A 22,925-nucleotide genomic window follows, 5' to 3' on the forward strand; every position below is an offset into this window, starting at 1 on the left:
AATTACCCAATGTTTTGACACATTATCTCGTCGGGTTGGCACATCCCAGCTACCCTACCTTGAATCTGCGGCCGGTTTGTGTCACTGGGTGGGGGCGTGTCCCAACTAAGCATACTGAACACTCCAAATAGCACAAAGATGTTAACTTCTGAACTTCAATGCCCAGAAATAGTTTATGTTGATGCTAGTTGACCATGACCTTTATGTCAAACAGCCCCAGAAATTGGTTTGGTCATGAGTTCCAGACATGACATTCCACGCCATAAAGTCCACAGTGAAGACACTAAAATAACATACACAATAAGACCACAACATAATCATAATAAAACACGTTGATCATATTGAGACAACAAGAAAGTCAAATTAAAAGTCAATGCACAACAATAAAAATTTATATAAAGGAGCAAAAGTGAAATAGTTGTTTGATGCTTTATTAATGCTCTAAATGTCGTATATTGCTCCTTTAAGCTGCATGTTATACAGGCTGATGGCTACAAGAGTTCTTCTATCTACTTATTTGGATTTTATTTTCTGGAAGTGTCTTTCAGCAGGTCAGGTTTCTGCTGTGACTAAAGTTTGAGTAGGTGCTGTCCTGTAATTCTTTTCCAGTTTTTGTAGGTTGAGTTTGGTGTACAGGCTTGTGATTTTAGGGTCAATGCCTATGATTTCCTACTGTCCCGATTTGTTGTTGTTGCCTGGCTTGGTGCTGTTTGCGCATTTTACCAAGCACAAAGATAAGACAAAGACTCAACACCGACGTATCAAATATTTGTAATATCCGATAGTTTGCGTTAAAATAGTTAAATTTGCGTAAGAAGTCCATTCTCTGTTGGAATTTCCTGACTTTTGAAGTGGCACAGTCTGCGAAGATAAGTTTTCTTGTCTGCTCGTACTTTATTCCACAGGATAACAAATAGATAAAGACATAGACATTTACCAACAGAGACAAAAAGCAGAATGCCATTGTGTTGGTCAAGGTTATTCCACAGAGTCTTTGTTAGTGAGTGAGTTTATATTTTCACATTAAACAAGTCTACGTAACATTTTCTGAACAGCGGGCCACTTTGGCAACAAGTAATAATTAGAGGAAAAGGGTCAATGCTGAAACATGGCACACAGTAGCACAAGTAGAAGAAACCTAAAGTCAGTGAAGTGACTCAGGGATGTCCTTTACACAGCACTATCTATCTAAGGTATACTGACAATAGCTACTTTAGTCACCATAACTGAGAAACGGGAGATTTTATGATATGATATAATATTGATTTGTAAGAGAATGAATGTGTTACTTCTGCTTTCAAAATTTGCATGGTTGCACTTTGAAGGCCCAATCAGAAGTTTGGGATTAAACACCTAAAAATCACAGTAAATTGTCATATATATCATTGACTTTACTAATTGAAAAATCTGTTTTGTGTGTTACATAATCAGAAAACATTTACAAATTCATTAGAGCTGGTGTCTGTATTAAAAAACCTGTCAATTTCCAAACTTGTGTTTAGAATTTAGGTGGTGGGTCAACCCTTTTGTTTACAATTACTTGCATATTGAACCTTACATATCTTGCATAATGTATCTTTCATTATCTTTAATTTCATCATTACCTTATAACCATGTTGGTGTTTTAGGCATCTCTTATTTTCTTTCAGCTGAAATGTGAATAACTGCTAGACAGAACATGTTTAACTGGTTGAAACATACGCTGGAGAAACTATGCTAGATTTGTGAACGTATTTGTCTGCACCTGCATGTGGGAGTAAGTGTGTTAGAGGAGTAGTTTGGTGAATTCATCTTCTTGTTGGGAAACAATTAACATTACTCGATTTTTTATTAAAATACAATTTGGGAATGCTGAATCTGTCATCATTTCATTTAAATCAGTCACTTTGACGCACAGTATGATGTGTGTTGTGTACAGTAACTGTGCTCTTTGTAACTGTGCTCTTTGTTCCGTGTGCTGTATTAGTTTTATTATGCTTCAGCACCGGTGATAAGTATGATGATTTCAGGTTGTTCTACTTTATGTCTGTTTGTCCGTCCATTTCTCGAGAACACAATATATCAGGAATGCCTGGAGGGAATTTCTTCACATTTGGCACAAATGTACATTTGGACTCAAGGATGAACTGATAAGATTTTGGTGGTCAAAGTTAACTTTTTTTCAAAATAAACTGTCATCTTCACAGGAAGTTAGGTTTTGACAACAAAACTAATTAGTTAGGGTTAGGAAGAGATCATGGTTGACATTAACTTCATTGACTTGCGACTCACATGACTATCGACTGTCGCAGTAAAATACTTCAACGTTGTCTTGGTTTCAGCTGTCTCCTGGGTAAAAGTCCTGTTTGTTTAAAGTTTAAAAGTGTTAAATGGGTGGACATATGGACATGTAATCTGATCTACTTAATTAGGCATGTACTTATTACAAGATCATGCATGTGATAAAAAAAAATGTGTTTTCCATTAAAGCAGGGCTAGGATTTAAGAAATTCTGAAACGATGAGTCCAATGCCCCACTAATGCTTACCTGGGAACCAGACAAATTGTCTGGCGTCTGGCCCCCCTTACCTAACCCTTTGGACAGATCTCCAGCAACTTGAGATGTGACGGGCCAATCAACTAGACATCACTGCTTTCTGTCATGTCTTAATAGGAATGTAGCCCAGAATTAAAAATTAATTTCCGTTATCAGAAAGTTCTATCAGCAACAGAGCAGACTGAGTGCTTGTACTGGGCAGCTTCCAGGTGTGAATGTGTGTCACTGTGAGTGAAGGCGCGCCCTTCTGCAACACCCCAATACAAATTTTTATTGTATAATTATATATATCATTTATGAATATCATATATTTAGAGTGGGGTGTTTCTTATAATGACCAATACAAGAGAACTTTACCGCATGTCAGTTCAAAGTAAAAAGTTTGTACAAACCATTCAGATCACAGATACAACTTAAAAATTCCAAAGTAACAACAGTCCTTTCCTTCCCCGTGTCTACTGTCAACATCTTTACTGCAAACAATCTAATAATGCAAATATAGTAATGAGAAGTAGAAGAAGAAGAAGAAGAAGAAGAAGAAGAAGAAGAAGGATCTTTAAACATTTGTATTGTAAGCAGTTTGAGCCTGTATATTGCATTTCACTAGAAACATGGAAACTAATGAATAAGTCATTGACAGAAGTGCGGCTTTGTCTCTGTGGGTTTGCTTAGATTGAATGTTGAGAATATCTGAGACGTCTTGTTCTCATGTCAAAAGGAATCATGTCTTTTGGAAAGCAAGATGTGACCGTTTACACTGCAGTGTCAATCAGTGTCAACACCTGCATTTGCACAGGTGCATTAAAACACTTTGGCATGATATCAAGAACATTCAAACTAAAATCTCCACCTGTCAACAGCTTCTCTGTTTACATCAATGAATAACTCTTCTGTAATAGCGTGCAGCAGCAGCGATGTGAGGATGACACTCCTGTCAAACCTGTCGTGCTGCTCACACACTCCTAAGGCAGGGCCTGTACCACGGAGCAGGATTGGGGTTTAGCGAGGTAACTTCAGGGTAAATTCACTTGTGAGTCTGAAGGCCTCGGACCTCTCTTCTTAATGGTGAAATCTGATTGGATAAAAGCTCTACTTAAAACAAGCTGTACTGGAAGCAGAGCAACTGAGGAAGACAGTAGCTGTGCAATGAGAAAATAAGGTAATGGAGAAAAAAATTATAATACATGTAGTGTATTTATGAAAAATTATTAATGATAAAATAGCTATAACTTTGTGATTCTGACTCGGCCAGCAGAGAAGGCCTTGCTGGCCCTGACGGCCCACCACTGGAATTACTTTGTACATAACCCTGCTGTTTTCAGTACTTAATATACCTTTAAATGTATGTTAAATATGTTCTCACAGACATCTGTGGACATCTGTGGAAGATTGTTCCAGTCCAGTGCATCTACTCACATATCAATGAATACAAAAAAACTGTACATTTGTGTAAAGTGAACGACTGTGACTCTATTTTCCATTTGAGTGCAGCAAGTTAAGCTAGCACAGTGCTACAGAGTACACACTTCAGGGTATTCTACCTGATATGTACTCCTGCAATGTTTGCAGATTATGTCATGGGACATGTAGAGTCAGAACAAACTTTTTTAAAGGAATGATAAAAAACTCTGAATCAACAAATGTATTCTTCTTATCTTATACAAATGCTCACTAAGTAGTCAGTGTGACCAGTTCCTGGGGTTGTTACACCACCTTCTGGTGGATTGGTTAAAGTATTGCAAAAGCCAAAACTGTCCCAACAGTAAACAGCTCACCACATCTACTCAAGTATGTAACTTTTGTTTAAGTATTTCCAATTTATGTTACTTATACTCTACTACATTGTACTGCTACTTTTCAGATTATGATTTTACAGAAATGTCACATAGATTTATTTTTAAAAACAGGGGATAGTAAACAGATTTGGTCTGAGTTATTCATTGTCCAGGTATTGACGTGGTCCACAGAGCTGGCAGCAGGGTGGGTAAGATGGTGTGTGTGTGTGTGTGTGGTGGGGGGAGAACAGCTGCAGTTATAAAAGGCCTGAGACAGCAGGTGAAGTGTGAGCAGTGATTTCTGTGTGTTACCAGTCAACAATGCTTCAACCACAGCGCTTTCTGCTCCTTGCCTCCTCTGTGCTGCTCTGCAACACCCTGCCCACCCCCACGGTCAGTGTGTCTGTGTGTCTATGTCCAATAATTTGGTAATTAATGATTATAAATGCAAATACATCAGTTCATTTTAAGAAAATGCCGTTCTTGCCGAACAGAGTGTAGGTCTCATATTCAGTCTGAATAGATTTTAAATATTTGTTACCATTGTAAATCGGCCGAATTCTGCCAACAGAATATAAATAAGAGAAGCTGATGCCACAGTTTGTGGGTTTTAGTATGAGTTGCAAGAAACACGTATTATCTTCCGACAACATGTTTTTAAAACCTCTTGAACCCTAAGCCTATTTTTAGGCCTCTACTCAAAAATTGCTTAACAGAAACACTTGTGAGATCTGTTCAGATGGGTAAATATTGTGTAAATGTTACTGGTTAATAGTAAATGAAGATGGCACACAGCTCAAATTGAAAATTGTCAAATTCGCTTGAAATAAAAGCAATTTTATTGTTAATATTTTTTTTTATGAGGCCCTGTCTAGCCTAAAAACTTTTCAGTACAGAGAATTTAGGCGAGATCATCATTTTGGAACCAGGTGTTCCAGCTGTTCCATTGTACTTTCATTACTATATAACTATTAATTCACTTGTTTTATCAATAATATTGTTCGAACATCCAAATCCAGCAGTTTGGCATCATTTTGAGAACCAGAATCTGTAGAAGGCTGAAAACCATGGATGATTCTCATCTGAGCTCCAGTCTTCATGTGTGTATTAGGAGCTCAGACAGCCTATGATTGGTCTATTTTCAGGATTGAGACCATTTTGGACACGTCAGAGTCTCAGCAGTGCGGGGATAGGAGCTTGGTTTTGATTGACAGAGTCTTTAGCCCCTAAAAATCGAAGAAACTCCTCCCAAGCCCGTGTGTAAAATCCCATTCGCCCAAAGCTTGCCCCCCTTCCCCCGGGTCCTGCACGTTAGTCTGACCCCCCTTTCTCTAGTCAACACATCAGAGGGTCAGAGGACAAGCATAGAAACATAGCAAGTTAGCTTTGAACGGATTACCGGAACTTTTTCTTCATGATTCGTCTCAAAGTAAGGAACTTTCACGGTTGTTATGCTGCTGAGTGGCTTGGTGTTGTGGTGCTTGTTGGCTTGTATCTCTGTAATGCTTTCACTGAGAGAAATTCTGAAGATATTTCTAGATTCCTGATCGAATCCTCTTGCAGTTAAACGTATTGGTCGGCCATGCTAGTCGTTAGCGCCGTGTTTGTAGCCTTCTCCGAAGTACGAAGCTCCCTGACTCATGGCCAGAAATACGTGATATTGTGTACAATCTTCTTAGTTAGTTAGTGTAATAGTTTATAATGGTGTTTGCTGTGTGTAAAATGGTTTCCATGATTAAGTTAAGGAGACTTTTTTTCAATTTCTTTATGAACTTTGATTTCTACAACGCTCTCTTCGATTAAATATCTCACTCTGAACCCAAATGGGGCTCGCTCGGGCGTAATTATTGTAAAATAATATGTTTTCATCAGATAGACAAATTCCAACTACTGATTTGAAATGATGTATAAGAACACACCACAGGTAACAAATGACAACAATTTTAACTAGAAAATGCATTTGCTGCTGAAAATGCGTTGGCATGCTGAACGCTGAAATTAATTGCGAAAACATTGCTGAAAATAGATATCCAATTTAAAAAATAAATTGCAAAAAGCTTAATAATTCAAAAAGTTTAAAGATTACAAATTGCTGAAAATACAGAAATGGGAGACTACCTGTCTGAAAAATGTTAAAGTCCGAAAGCATTTAAACTGCTGAAAACCCTTCTAGTTGAAATGTTGAACTATGGTGTCTGTAGCTGAAAGTATGAGGAAGAAGAAGGCTTTGAAAGTTGAAGAAGTTTAAGAGGATTTGAAGATTTTCTCCATAGAGATTCCATTCAAAAAAATTGCAAAAAGCTGAATAATTCAAAAGTTTTAAACATTACAAATGTGAAAAGTCATATCAGCCCTCTCCTGAAAGAGCTGAACATTTTGATAGTCGAACGGTTTCTGTAGCTTAAAAAAGGGAAAATTCCTCTCAAAATCTCTAAGACCTGAATGACTGTATGAGAGAGAGACAGAAAAGAGAGAGAGAGAGAGATAGACTGAGTGAATGAGTGTGAGAGAGTGAGAAAAAGACAGACAGACAGACAGACAGACAGTTAGATGGACTGAGTGTGTGGGAGAGAGAGACAGACAGAAAGGAGGTCTAACAATCCCTTCAAGTCGTGTGCATGTCGGACAGACAGAGAGAGTGAGACACAGACAGACGGAGGGAGAGAGTGACAGACTGAGAGATAACCAGACAGAGAGAGACAGACAGACACTCTGATCTCTCTGGCAATCCTTCTCATTTGGAGATTGTCCTATGTTTTAACATTTACAGCTAAAGTAACTATTGTCCTGCTCTGCCAGGTCTTTCCTCGTCTCGCCCACTTGTGTCATGGTGTGTGTACATCTCACTGGAATCAGGAAACTTGTGAGAATACCCATATTTGATTGGCTGAGCAGCATCACGCATATCTCCAAGTTGTGTGTGTGTGTGTGTCTCAGTGCCTCTGTGTGTTTATAAACATCACAAATGAGCTCATAGAAACACCTGTGTGCTTGGGTGCATGGTGATTGGAGCACCTGTGTGAGAGATTAGAGTGAACAGTGATTTTCAACAAAACTACCTGTCAAACATATGCCCTTTATACCGAAACCATGAGACCAATCAATAAAATATGGATACCGTGAGAAAGATAAGACTCTGCCAAACGCGCTGATGTGTTTTTTATGTTTGTGGTGTTAAAAATGTGAGCTCCAGCGCAATATACAATACTGGTACCGTCTGCTTTCTTTGAGAAATGAGTGGTCAGATTTAACATTGATCTCTATGGAGCAGAACGTTGGTTTTTCCTCTCAATTAAGTGATTTTCTGCAAATGTGTAAATCTGTGGGATTCCACAGTCACTTGTGTACGACAACGACATGATTAGCTACTTCAAGATCATTAAAATATATATGAAGAGTGAAAATTGTGGAGGCAAAGGCAAAAGACAAATATTTTTTTCACAAGAATCTGAAGCTGCTCTTCACTCTAGCAGTGACATCACGCACTCTAAGCTGCGCAATACACACCCATTATAAAGGCAGAAAAGGACTGAAAAAATCATAAAAGGTTAAAATGGGACAGTTCAAAAGGTATAACAGATATCAAAAAGCTGAATTATGCGGCAATAGATCAGGGTTTTTCCAACATTTTAAAGTTGAAATGGTGTCTGTAGCTGAAAGTATGAGGAAGTAGAAGGATTTGAAAGTTGAAGAATTATTTGAAATATTTGAAAATATTCTCCATAGAACCCCATTCAAAAAAAAAGTTGCAAAAAGCTTAATAATTCAAAAAGTTTAAAGATTAGAAATATGAAGAGATATAGCATAAATGTCCTTAAAGAGCTGAACATTTTAATAGTTGAACGGTTTCTGTAGCTTAAAATATGAAGGAGCAGAAGCAGCGTACGGAAGAAATATAATAAAAAGACGAATAAAGAAAACAGGATAACAATACTTGGAATGCTTAAAAGCATTCCAACAACTAGAGAACATCTTGTGATAGGATCACACTTATGCCAAATCTGGCCATTGGCGTCAAGTTCCTACTCTCCTACTTCTAGTACCCTTTCTAGGACCACACACATCTTTAAATTCTGCTTTTCAATTTGATCTAAACACACCTGTGAAGTTTGGTGACTGTTTCTTGTTCATATTATATATCTTCAACATATTCAGAACTTCTTCTGTGGTAGTTCCTGCAACGACACCAGGACCACGTTTTATCATAATAATACGCTGTCTCGGCTGGTACCAACACTAACACAATGACTATTACTGACTGAACTGCTAAAAGAGAAACTTTGATGAACACAGTTCACACACATAGGCCAGTAGACAGCTCTGTAGAATGATTATGTTCACTGAACTCACTGACCCAAATAAACAATGCTAAATAGATGAAACAGAATTCAAAGAGCACAACCTGAAGCTGAATGCATTAAATGTAATGTTTATTGAGTATTGATGAACCAAAGACACTTGGACTGAATGTTTATGAAAAGGCTCCAACTCAGTAGCACCCGCAGACACTTTTCATAGAGGTGGGCTTGAAATCTTGACCTGGCACACCAAAACCAATTGCCATAACTGATATTATGCTGATGTAGTATAGACTATAGGAAACAATTTGCTATACATGTTTAAATTGTGCTGTAGCCTTTCATTACAAAGTTCATACTTCAAGATGGGGACCAATTGCGCCAATAAATCAAGCGAGTTTCTATTGGCCCGAAGCTGATGTGGGTGGAAGCCACGTCACCTTTGGGCCAATAGAAACTCTTATATGCTTGTGACGCATCACATCAATCTGTCATGAATCAGTCACTTCATTCAGTGTGTAACCAACTGTTCCTGCTGCTCAACTGGGCTTATTAGCCTGGAGCATGGAGAAATATTTGAGTCAGTCCACATTGTTGGGACTTCACTATTTGGTTGAAACAAAGGAAACAAGCCTACCTGGGGCTGGTTTAACTGCACCAACCCCCATCAGGTGTCAAAATCTTTCCTATGTGTGAGATTTGGGTCAAACCAGTTTACTGGTGCCTCATTAGATGAGAGCCAAGTGAACCACAGGAAGTCCCTGGGACACGGCCATGACGTCACCAAGGCTATACAAACCAGTACTCACTTTGACTCTGTGCCGTCCATCTGACTCAGGTTGCTGAAAGTATGGAGCTAAATCCAGGTCAAAAGTTTTGTTCATTTGAAAAAAAAATCTGAACATGAAAGTTCAAGTTGTGGTCTTGAACATTGAAAAATACAGCAATGTATTCAAAATACAAATAATATATGAATGAATATAATTTTGATTCAGTTCTGGAATTATTTTTAATACATTTTTTTTTTTTCGTTTTTCACTTTCACATATTTGAGTTCTTATGTTTTCAGGTTCAAATCTTTTTTTTTCGGTTTCAAATCTTTTTTTCACTTTCAGATCTTTTTTTTCAGTTCAGACTTTTGACCCTGATCTAGCGTGGGGGGCGTGGTATCAACTGAGAGGGGCGTGTCATCGTGAGTGACAGCATAACAAAGAACTTCCTCAACCACGTTGCCTTCAGGTAATGTGGTTGAGGAAGTCCACAGTGGAGCACAGTCACTATTTTGTAAACTACAACACCACATGAACAATATATATTTTGGCAACCAGTATACAGTTTAGGTCATGCCATGGAGCTTTATTGAGATGAAATTAAATTAAATAAAATAACATATATGTTAGGCTGGCTTCTTGCCATTAACTTTGAACTTCTTGTCCTAACATACATTTAACTATTGAATTTTGAATAACGTTGTAGTAACTGTATGGATGCCTTGCTAAAAATAGAACATCAAGAATAATCAAGGAAACCTTGCAAATTAATGCAAAAATCACATGATGGAAATGCTACTTCCAGGGAGTACAACGTTGACGACTGCTAACATTAAACTATACACTTTCTGCACCCAGGGATAGTACACATTGAAGAGCAGCGTCATTGACCCATTTGGCCACAAGAGGGAGTTTACCTTGAAGTGAGCGCTTCTGTCAGCAGTAAACTAATGTAGGAAATATACATGTTTTATTTATCACCACAGGTAGAGAGATGTTTTCCTCTGTTTCTTTTTGAAAATATATTTTTCTGAATTTATAAATCCATTGTGCAATGAAATTTGTTAGCATAGCCGTTCATTCACCCCGGTTTAGTCTGCTGGTGTAGTTGCCATGGCAACAAGTGCCAACTGATGTTAGCCTAGTTTAGTTTAATAAAAACGAGTAGCCATACTATTACAATTCGGCATTTTTTACTAAACCAATTACAACTACCAACAGTCATACCTTCAAGGACCTTAATGTATTGTTACATATTATCAAATAACGACAAATAAAGGCTAAACTGCCGCGGTTCCTCTCGCACACACGGCAGCTGAGCTAGCAGCAGGAAGTGCCTCTACTAGCTGCCACTGACACATTTTTAGCCTTTCTCGGGACGCCATCGCAAGGATACTACACTGCGTTCACAGTGGTGTGTGGAAGTGCGAAACGTCAGATATTAATGTGTGGTTGTTGAACGGCCCAATATGGCATAGTTTATTGCTCTTTTACTGTGATTCGTGCCAAGTAGAGGCTACGTTACCTGAAGGCAACGTGGTTGAGGACGGTCCTCGGCCTTCTTTGTCACTGTCACTCACGATGACACGCCCCTCTTAGTTGATACCACGCCCCCCACGCTAGATCAGGGTCAAAAGTCTGAACTGAAAAAAAAGATCTGAAAGTGAAAAACGAAAAAAAAAAATGTATTCAAAATAATTCCAGAACTGAATCCAAATTATATTCAACCCAAAAAAAAATTTCATTCACTTATTTTTATTTTGAATACATTGCTGTATTTTTCAATGTTCAAGACGACAACTTGAACTTTCAGGTTCAGATTTTTTTTTTAAATGAACAAAACTTTTGACCTGGATTTAGCTCCATATGAAAGGAGGTGAGACAACATTGCTTTTAAATAAAAAACCCTAAGTGATAGTGCTGGGCAGTATGACCAAAGGTATTTTGCCTAACTTTGGCGGTACCACGGTATATCATGGTATTCTTTTTGAACTCATACACCTCACCATGAGTTCAAGTGTGTGGAAAAGAAATACTTTGATCTCAATGTTTTCACAGCACTGGTTTGGGAATGCAGTCTTTTTAGCAATTTAAATTGGTAAAATCGACCACAGATATTTAACTTTCACATATGGATTCTCATGAGATCTGCCCTATGACGTCTTTCATTGTCTCTCCTCCCTGTGTCACGGTGTGGGTATATCTCACTGGAGTAAGGAAACGTATCAAAATACCCTTATCTGATAGGCTAAACTGCATCACGTGACGTGATTTACAACGCATTGGCCTGTGTTTTTCCTGCGCCGCTGAACAAGTGCCGTAAATGCTGGAAAGGAGCGTGAATAACTCCGCTGCTTTAAGGCAAAGGCCCGCGACCCACTGAAAACGGGTCCGCGACTACCCACCAGTTGAGAATCTGTTCTACAGGATCGTGACGAGCGGCGAATAGCTGTTTGTGTGGCGTGTCTTCCGTCTCTTTCGGTTTCCTTCACCTACATTCCCCTGGGTCCTAAGCCCCTCCAAGTACAGCTTCGTATCACCCTCAACGTACATTTCTAACAAATACCACACATATTACACGTAATCAGCGTTGCATATGTGTCAAACTCTATCGGTGCATCTCTGGTCTGTCTATGTTTATCCTGCATCGCTTTTCTGTAATGTAACTTTACTGGAGCAACGGAGCCTCTCCCAGCTGTTAGCAGACTGTTGTGCTAGCAGGCGAGTGAGCTGTACCCAGCATGCAGTTCGGCGGTGAAAGTTTATAAATGTACAATTATTAGTGTTACAAATTGTTTAGGTGTCACAGACTGTTGTGTTGTGGTGTTTTGCTCTGTTAAAGAGCATTAGTTGTGGGTTGTTAATTGTTATAAAGTTATAAAGTTATGACCATGACTAGGGATCCGTCTCAATACAGATAAGTTAACTAGCTCCACAACTATTGTTTTCGGTGGCAAACATCATCTTTAGCAGCCTGTTGAAGACTGTCAGCAATGTTCTGGCTATGCACCGGTATGTGGAAAATTCATATCGTACGGGAAATTGAAACCTTTATACCGTTTGAACCGGTATACAGCCCAGCACTACTAAGTGATACTCTTAACTTCGCTCGACAAACAAAAGACTGCTTTTGGATCCCGAAGGAGAAAACAGTTAACTTGCCCTGTGCTCTGCCATTTTAACCTGCAGAAGGAAGATTCACGGAATCCCCATATTCTTCAGAGGAAGAGAAACGAAAAGAAAACGTCTATGCCCCGCTCTCTTTCTATTCAGGTCAACATTTGCCGGTCATAGAAGGAAAAATTCCGCCTATCTTCCGATGACAAAATCATTGCTGTCATACGGAGGATTTGTTTACCGTGTAGCTCGCCCAACCAGTGTAACTCTGGTCCCTGGATAGAGGCGCTTATTTCATACACACATGGACACATCGTGTAAGAGCGGCCTCTATTGTGTGTTTTATTCCCTGTTAGATAATCCCGGCCTCGTCGCCATTGTGGAGTATTTCATGACGTGATTACTTTATGTGAATATGTCTGCCCCCTTGCTCCCCCCTCTCGTTTTCAACTCTCCTCCGCCTGTGTTAAGTCTCACATGGCGTAGTCACTTCTGTCCACCATTTTGTCTTTCCCCCTTCTTTTTCACACACACCCTCACACACACACACACACACACACACGCCCACACACACTCCTCACCACATTGTTTGTTGCTTTTAGGTAGTATGCTTGTAGTTTTATAATATATATTTTTCTTGATTATTATTATTGGTTTTAATAAGTAATGTTAAGTACATAAACTGTTATATTTTAAGCAGCCGTTTCTGTGATTACTTTGTGCAGATGTGTTATGATAATAGCTGGATATCATAGCCTGTGCTCAAATTCAAACCTTCACTGTTTACTCTGAATGTGGAATAGTACTTTGACTATTGACATTTTGAGTGAACACCAATTTTGATGCTTTATCTACATTTGGTTATTGGTCACTGATCCCAGGGTGGTGCCCCGTGTTTGTTAATATATGTTTATATTAATCGTATTGATATTAATACTTTTATTGATATCAATGATTTAGTTTTCATACTTGCTAATAACCAAACACACTTGTCAACATCGACAAGTGACGCTAAGCACAAACTAGCTAAACTGAAAAAATATGATTATGTTATCGTTGTTGTTCTTGCATCTAGTGCAACAACAACAGAGACTGTTTCTACATGTCTTGTAGAAACAGGTTATTATGCAAATATGCGTACCAATGACAACATCAACAAGCATGGCTGCGCCCATGTCACTTCTCACATGTTTTCCGGATAAAACATAGTTTGGAGACCTCATTGTGGATTCCAGATAAAGGATCGTGTAGTGTGTGACCCCTGTCACCTCAGTCATGGAGAGTGAAAACCACAACAACTTCAAGACTCCTGATTACAATATAGCAAATTGTGCCGTGTGAACAGTACAACAATCTGACCACTTTGAAAGCTGTGTAGTCTGCTTTTGGCTTGAGCCCCACTCGAAAAAAAGCCCAGTCTGCTCTGATTGGCTTGCGAGAAAAATATGGTGCACCTTTGCAAAGGTAGTTAGTTCTCAACTGTGGACTGAATGGGGCAGACTGTCAGACCCTCCTGCAGTAAAATTTGAGGTTTTCTAAAGGGACTCTGGTGCTCCAAAAAACTGTCCACAGGGAGCGCCAAAATCAACACAAAATGAAAGTAACTCCTTGTAGTAACTTTAAAGTCCTACAATCATATAAGAATATATATATATGAATATACATTGAACCAGCCCTGGTAATAATATGTGGATGTGTGACGAAGAGGAACAGAGACTAAGGTGTCGCCCTGGCTTGTGTCTGTGCTGCAGGACAAATATGGGGGCTCAGACACCAAGAGTCCTCTGATGGTGAAAGTCCTGGATGCCGTGAAAGGGACGACAGCCGGATCCGTGGCACTCAAGGTGTCTCAGAGGACTGATGACGGGGGATGGACACAGATCGCTACTGGGTATGCACAGTTTGAATCAGAGCTCATATCTCTTCTCATGATCCGTTTAATATGTACAAACCATGCAGACAGATGTCCCCGTTTCTCACTGCAGAGTAACAGATGCCACCTGAGAGGTCCATGATCTCATCACAGAGCAGCAGTTCCCAGCAGGCGTGTATCGTGTTGACTTTGATACCAAAACCTACTGGAAGAATGAGGGGAGCACACCATTCTATGAAGTAGCTGATGTGAGTATGAACCAGTCAATACAACTCCACGTCACTACGATGTGAAGATTATATAAGACCCCATTCATTCTCAGTGTGGAGATTCACATCCAGCTCCAGGCTATTGTATTGTGTTTTAAAATGCACTCCTGCTGTCAGAGCTACAATGTGTCCTCATACAATGGTTCGTATGACATCTTACGAAAAAGTTATTCCTCATTTTACGTACGTTTTCCTACTAAAGTCAAGCTAAATGTGTCAATTTCTGCTCCTTAACTGCATACAGTTTTTTCAACCAAGTTTAGAAAAAAAGATCCTGTTTTGGGTTGAAATAATTACAGAAGTGGGATTACTTAAATACAGAAGTTACGTGACAAATAAATCAACATGGACTTGTTGGGCGACTGTCGCTCAGTGGTAGAGCAGGGTCGTCCTTCAATCAGAGGATCGGCGGTTTGATCCCTGGCTCTGCTAGTCCATGTCAATGTGTCCTTGGGCAAGACACTTAACCCCAAATTACTCCTGTAATTGTGCCTATGATGTGTGAATGGTGTATGAATGTTAGTTAGAGTCTTGATGGGCAGTTGGCACCTTGCATTGTAGCCCTGTCATCAGTGTATAAATGGGTGAATGATGACATGTTGTGTTAATTAAAGAGCTTTGAGTGGTCGGAAGACTAGAAAAGAGTACAGTCCATTTACCATTTTACCATTTGTTTCACTCGAGGCACAAAACAGCGGTCTATTGGCTACCAAACGCAGCAGAAACTTATGGTTGTATCTTTCTGCTGCTGAGGTTGTGGAAATAGTCCTCAACCGAAAGCCACGACTCGCTGGAGGACTTGTTTGGAGGATTTGTTTGAGATGAGCCAATGGGAGCCCTTCATGAGGGTTCGTCGCCTCTTTAAAGATAGGACTTTTTCACTGCGTGCCTCATGTGTTGTGTGAGACGAGGAGCGATTTAGGTGACGGTTTATCTTAAGACGAGCCATTTTACTGTGTAGACGGTAATGACAGCATAAGAGTGAAGGAGTGAAGGAGAGATTGACCTGAGGATCGACTTCTATGTGATTCATTGGATGTAATGCCCTGGTCATAAAATTAGGTGTTAGATGCACCATATGAAAACAATTAACAAAAATACCAAAAACAAAGTAACTATACTTAAAGGATAGAGGGCTCTCTGTGGCTCTTAAGAAGGCCAAGGGTTAGCCTAAAGTGCAGATCAATAGACACACAGACCAGGAGAGGTCGCTGCACTGAAACAGGTCATGGAATGCAAACTGCAGGTGTGAATCGGGAGACGGAGTGATTAGTTAGGGGTCTGTCTAGCTGGCACCAGCAGAGTAGTTGTCTGATATACGACGTCATGACAGGTTTTGCTCCTTGGCACCTGCGTTGGACAACAGGGCCTCCGTAGGAGACTTACACATGTGCGTCTCCATACTGACACACACACACACACACACACACACACACACACACACACACACACACACACACACACTAGCCTACATAAGACATACTCGAACTTGTTAAACACCTTGAACACATTTATGTTAATTTACTATAATCTAGTGATTACTCCTCCGCGAATCGCCACCTTACCGTGGTGGAGGAGTTTGCGTGGCTCAGTGATCCTGGGAGCTATGTTGTCTGGGGCAGTAGCCCCTGGTAGGGTCTCCCAAGGCAAACAGGTCTCAGGGGAGAGCCCAGACTAAGAGCGGTTCAAAAGAACCCCAATGATAAGCAGCCCACGGACTTCAGCCACCTCGCCCGGACCAGGGAAACCGGGGCACCCTCCCGGAGCCAGACCCAGGAGGGGAGCTCGTCGGCGAGCGTCTGGTGGCCGGGCCTTCGCCCATGGGGCCCGGTCGGGCTCAGCCCGAAGAAACAACATGGAGCAGCCACCCTGTGGACCCACCACCCGCAGGGACAAGCATCGGGGTCGGGTGCAATGCAGACCGGGCGGCAGGTCAGGCCGGAGGCCTGGGCGAGCCGATTACCGGCAGCATAGACTAGCTCTAGGGACGTGGAACGTCACCTCACTAGCGGGGAAAGAGCCGGAGCTGGTGCAGGAGGTGGAGCGATACCAGCTAGATATAGTTGGACTCACCTCCACACACAGTACTGGCTCTGGAACCAAGCTCCTGGAGAAGGGTTGGACTTTGTCCTTTTCCGGAGTTGCCCAAGGTGAGAGGCGCCGGGCGGGAGTGGGGATACTCACGAGACCCCGGCTGAGCGCCGCTGTGTTGGAGTTCTCCCCAGAGAACGAGAGGGTCGCCTCCATGCGCCTACGGGTTGCGGGGAGCAAGGCTCTGACTGTGGTTTGTGCTTATGCACCAAACAGCAGTTCAGAGTATCCGGCCTTCTTGGAGTCGGTGGGAGGGGTCCTGGAAAGGGCGCCGTCTGCCGACTCCATAGTTCTCCTGGGGGACTTCAACGCGCACGTGGGCAATGAAAGAGAAACCTGGCGGGGGGTGATTGGGAGGAACGGCTTGCCCGATCTGAACCCGAGTGGTGTCTTGTTATTGGACTTCTGTGCTAGCCATGGTTTGGCCATAACGAACACCATGTTCGAACATAAGGTGGTTCATAAGTGTACCTGGTACCAGAACACCTTAGGCCGGAGATCAATGATCGACTTTGTAATCGTATCATCTGATCTGCGGCCGTATGTCTTGGACACTCGGGTGAAGAGAGGAGCAGAGCTGTCAACTGATCACCATCTGGTGGTGAGTTGGATCAGATGGCAGGGGAACCGGTTGGAAAGACCCGGCAAGCCCAAACGTATCGTGAGGGTGAACTGGGAACGTCTGGCGGAGGACCCTGTCCGGGAGGTCTTTAACTCCCACCTCCGGAAGAACTTCTCACACATCCCGAGGGAGGTTGGGAACATGGAATCCGAATGGACCATGTTCAAAGCCTCTATTGTGGACGCGGCCGCTAGGAGCTGTGGCCGGAAGGTCATCGGTGCCTGTCGTGGCGGCAACCCGAGAACCCGATGGTGGACACCGGAGGTGAGGGAAGCCGTCAAGCTGAAGAAGGAGGCCTTCAGGGCCTGTCTGGCCCAGGGGTCTCCTGAAGCAGCTGAGAGGTACCGGGAGGCCAGAAGGAATGCAGCTGCGGTGGTCGCGGGTGCTAAAACTCGGGCATGGGAGGAGTTCGGGGAGGCCATGGAGAAGGACTTTCGGTTGGCCTCAAGGAGGTTCTGGCAAACCATCCGACGGCTCAGGAAGGGAAAGCAAGGCCTCCCCCAGGCTGTTCTCAGCAGGGGGGGGGAACTGCTGACCCGGACGGGGGACATCGTCGGGCAGTGGGAAGAACACTTTGAGGAACTCCTAAACCCGACCAACATGTCCTCTGCAGAGGAGGCAGCGCCTGAAGACCTGGGGGGCTCACCCATATCCCTGGCAGAGGTCGCTAAGGTAGTCAAAAAGCTCCTTGGTGGCAAGGCGCCGGGGGTGGATGAGATCCGCCCTGAGATGCTGAAGGCGCTGGACACTGTTGGGCTGTCTTGGCTGACACGCCTCTTCAGTGTCGCATGGGGGTCGGGATCAGTGCCCATGGACTGGCAGACCGGGGTGGTGGTTCCCATTTTCAAAAAGGGGGACCGGAGAGTGTGCTCGAATTATCGGGGTTTCACACTACTCAGCCTCCCGGGGAAAGCTTATGCCAGGGTGCTGGAAAGGAGGCTCCGACCGTTTGTCGAACCTCGGATTCAAGAGGAGCAGTGCGGATTCCGTCCCGGCCGTGGAACAGTGGACCAGCTCTTTACCCTCGCAAGACTACTGGAGGGGTTCTGGGAGTTTGCCCAACCAGTCTACATGTGTTTTGTGGACTTGGAAAAGGCTTTCGACCGGGTCCCTCGGGGGTTCTTGTGGGGGGTGCTGCGGGAGTATGGGGTGCCGGACCCGTTACAACGGGCTATCCGGTCTCTGTACGACTGCAGTAGGAGCTGTGTCCGCATTCTCGGCAATAAGTCAGACACGTTCCCAGTGGGTGTTGGCCTCCGCCAGGGCTGCCCTTTGTCACCGGTCCTGTTCGTGACTTTCACGGACAGGATTTCTAGGCGCAGCCAGGGGGTGGAGAACGTCAGGTTCGGGGGTCTCGGGATCACCTCTCTGCTATTTGCAGACGATGTGGTCCTGTTGGCCTCCTCGGATCTTGACCTCCAGCATTCATTGGGGCGGTTTGCAGCCGAGTGTGAAGCGGCGGGGATGAGAGTTAGCACCTCCAAATCCGAGGCCATGGTGCTCTGCCGGAAACCGGTGGATTGCTCCCTCCAGGTGGGGACGGAGTGCCTACCTCAAGTGAAGGAGTTTAAGTATCTCGGGGTCTTGTTCACGAGTGAGGGTAAGATGGAGCGGGAGATCGACAGGCGGATCGGTGCGGCTGCAGCAGTAAAGCAGGCGAGAGAGAGCTGAGCCAGAAGGCAAAGCTCTCAATTTACTGGTCGGTCTACGTTCTCTACGGTACAAGCGGCCGAAATGAGTTTCCTCCGTAGGGTGGCCGGGCTCAGCCTTAGAGATAGGGTAAGGAGCTCGGACATCAGGAGGGAACTTGGAGTCGAGCCGCTACTCCTTCGCATCAAAAGGAGTCAGCTGAGGTGGTTCGGGCATCTGATTAGGATGCCTCCTGGACGCCTCCCACTGGAGGTTTTCCGGGCACGTCCAACTGGGAAGAGACCCCGGGGAAGACCCAGAACACGCTGGAGGGATTATATCTCCCAGCTGGCCTGGGAACGCCTCGGGATCCCCCAGTATGAGCTGGAAAATGTTGCGGGCGAGAGGGAAGTCTGGGTCAGCCTGCTTGGCCTGCTGCCACCGCGACCCGACCCCGGATAAGCGGAGGAAAATGGATGGTAAATTTTTTCAAGTTAAAAAGAATTAAAGTGAACCAAAACGTACTCGTGTGTTTAGGGCTCTACTTTTATTCTTATTTTTGATAAAATTGACAACCCACACAGGTTTCCCTTCGCGGAGGTTTAAGAGGCGAAGGTTGGGTGAGCGGTCGGTGTGAGAGTCGTCTCTCAGTGCTGAGCCAAGTGGTGTGCACGAGATGTTCATCCACACCGAGCTCACTGTCAGGCCAGGTGGATAAATCATATAGAGACGGGCCAGACCTCCGCCTATCTTCCCCTTCTCACAGACTTTCCCTGAATCTTTAAACTCACGTAACTCCTTAAGTCAGAGACGGGGAAACGGGGGACAGGGTTTCAGACTGTGTCGGGGTTTCTACAGAGGGCGACTGGGCATAGGGACAACAAATCTGAGCCGTCATTTCTCTGAAGGCTACGGGCCTGCTGGTTGTGTTCCTTTGACCCTGATCACCCTGGCGGCAGGCCACGGGGATTGGCTCTGCTCGTCGCCGACGAGGCCCCTCAGTTTGCGCACACATCTGGGGGTTCTCGTGGTGTTCTTCTGTTTATAGATACAGAGCCTCGAAATTTTAGACGGTGTGGTTTTGTACGCACGTGTCAGTTACACTGTTGGCAAACTCCTTGTTCCTCACTGTTATTAAAGACAAGGTCAAACATTATGCTGCCTCATGACTACATGTGTGGACCATTGGCATCAGTATCAAATGGACAGACAGGCAGGGAGAAACAGGCAGACAAGAATACAAACCAACCAGTGGCGGGCCGTGCATTTTATACCTGAGCCTTCACTGCTGTCCTGCAGCTGAAACACAGCTACAGTTATTATTTGTTTTGTGTAAAAATGAAGCTAAACACCTACAAATACACTAACTGCAGAGAATACGCGTGTGTCTCCTCTCTGCTCTGACTGCTGCGCGAGGCTGCTGTGAGAGTACCCGCCTGTCTGTGCTTTGGGGCGGCGGAAGGACAGTGCAGAACGGTACGTGCTTTCACGTCAGAGTCAAAACACCAGAAAAGTCTCTAATAACACCAGAACAAGTCGCTAGATTTGTCGCTATAGCTTTTGACGAAAAAAGTCACCAAGAGGGTTTGGAAAGTCGCCAGATTTAGCGAGAAATTCGCCAAGTTGGCAACACTGGCACCGGCTAAATATGTCCCCAGAGCAACATTGGAAGTAACAATGGTTCCTATCACATATTAAACCAAACAAAAATCCATCTTCATAAAAACAAGTTGTACAAATAATAATATATAAACAAGCATCTTAAAGCTACTGCAGATGTAAAAACAGCAGTTGACTTACCAAAGCTGCTGTTCACTATTTAGCTGCTGTTCCTCCTTTCTTTGTTAATAAAGAGTTTAATCTCACGGTTGTTCAGTACATCCGTGCGTTTTAGTTCCAGTAAGAAGTCCTTCTCGATTCATGGACGCCAGTCAAGACAGTTGAGCCTACCCAGTTGTATTTCTTGAATAGGTTTTAATGCGTTTGAGGGCTGAAAATGTCCGCTCGACAGAGGCAGCTGATATTGGGATTGTCACCGCCCAACATGTCACGCTAGCCCACTGACCAATCACGTATGGCCAGCTAGAAGGCTCTGGCACGTCAAAGAATACGCCCAACATGTCAAACTAAAGATCTGATTGGTTGAAGACTATGACAATCAACAATATCGTCCCCATTCACTTAAACTGCACATGGATTCACTTGTGAGTCTGCAGGCCTCGGGCCTCTCTTCTTACCTAGAGACACAGAGGTGAAATCTGATTGGATAAAAGCTCTACTTAAAACAAGCTGCACTGGAAGCAGAGCAACTGAGGAAGACAATAGCTGTGCAATGAGAAAATAAGATAATGGGGAATATATTTTTATAAATTATAATAATGTATGTAGTGTATTTAAGAAAAATTATTAAATTATAAAATAGCTATAAAAAATTAAAAGTTAGACTTGATACAATTTACAATTATCTTCTGCTCTCTGTATTGCGCACGGCGGAGTTCCGCCCCGATCCGCGTGCGAACATTCCCACCAGCGAATGTGGTGGAGATGCAACAGTCGCTCGCGAGCAGCACCTGACCCAGCCCGGCAACAGACGCTCCCTTTGCGAATAGCACCTCCCCACCAAAGCTGTAAACCTAGGGGAAACACTGCAGTTATTTACCAATATGTTAGGAGTAGTTACATTTACAGAGTCTTATATTTACAACTGGCCCTTTGAGGGCAACCATGATGCTGATGTGGCCCAGAGTGAAAATGAGTTTGAGACCCCTGATCTAGTAGCGTCTTTCTTCATTCACTTTGATTCATACGTCACATTATCCGCATTCAGTTTGTGGCAGACAAACTAAAAGCTGTCTGCTTTGGTTGTTAGCATGTGTTGCACCACTAAGTTTGAAACATATTGGATCTGTAAAGCTTCAGACATGGATGCATTTTGAGGTGGGTGTTGTCAAACATGTAAAGCATGACTTTGAAGGTTAAATGAGTAGCATTGGTATTTTTCTTACCCTCCACTGTATAGGTCATTGTTCCTGTGGCATCGTGTATGTGCTGGATGTTCTGACCCATGTGATCGTGTGTGTGTGTGTGTGTGTGTGTGTGTGTGTGTGTGTGTGTGTGTGTGTGTGTGGTGTTCGAGGCCCACGCTGAAGGCCATCGTCACTACACCTTGGCCCTGTTGCTCAGTCCGTACTCCTACACCACCACTCCTACACCACCACAGCCACTAGTGAAGGCTGGAGATCACCTGTTCTTTTCCTTCTTCTTGTCAACAAATCCCATGTGCTGATCCATAACCAACAGTAACTGTATCTGCTAACAAGTATTGTGTGTGAATTACAGCCTGGTGTCTCTTCTTCCTCTGTGTCGTAGAGCTCTATTAAAAACACCATCTGTGTGACTCACCGATGTGCACTGTGTGACATGTTCCTTCATTACCAGGCTGGTGTTTTATATCGTGGCTGAAAAAAAAGTATTTTTTGCTGAGGAAGGTTCCCAACTGCAGTTGCAGCAATGATAAGAGCTGGTCGGCTTCTCTAAATGCTAAGGAGAGGTGCTTCGGTGAATCTGTTGGGGAAAATCTAAATGACTAATTATAATGTGTGCTTACAAAGTCTGGTGTCCTTATGAGGTCATTTTTATGGGACCCTGTCCTTGTTGTGTGAACTTCCTCTTACATTAAGAACCAAGCTGTTTAGTCTCCGAAAGAACACTCAGCACTGCTTGTAATGGTAAATAAAGATGTTGACGGCGTCAATACTTCATGGCGTCTTCCGATTATAAAAATGACCTTTGTACTAGAACGAATTGTTAAAGTGTCCAGATACTTAGAATTTGCTGTATGAAGGCAATTTGTGTGTGTTATGCTTTTGTGATGTATTGCCTGTGACACTGTATGTTTACTTAGTATAAATATCCGAGGTTCGGAGACAGATCCCCGAGCAGCCT

General features: G+C 43.1%; 1 protein-coding gene across 1 annotated transcript; it reads left to right on the forward strand.

Moving 5' to 3' along the window:
• Nucleotides 1–4,632: 4,632 nt before the first annotated feature.
• Nucleotides 4,633–22,925, forward strand: ttr (transthyretin (prealbumin, amyloidosis type I); the record flags this gene model as incomplete). The annotated part of the gene is given in 5 exon segments (XM_079158435.1): nt 4,633–4,704; nt 14,248–14,387; nt 14,482–14,497; nt 14,501–14,617; nt 22,105–22,925. Coding segments are annotated over 5 exon segments (507 nt in total). The 3' UTR covers nt 22,267–22,925.

This window comes from Pholis gunnellus (assembly GCF_910591455.1).
Source record: "Pholis gunnellus genome assembly, chromosome: 4".
Lineage (NCBI taxonomy): Eukaryota > Metazoa > Chordata > Actinopteri > Perciformes > Pholidae > Pholis > Pholis gunnellus.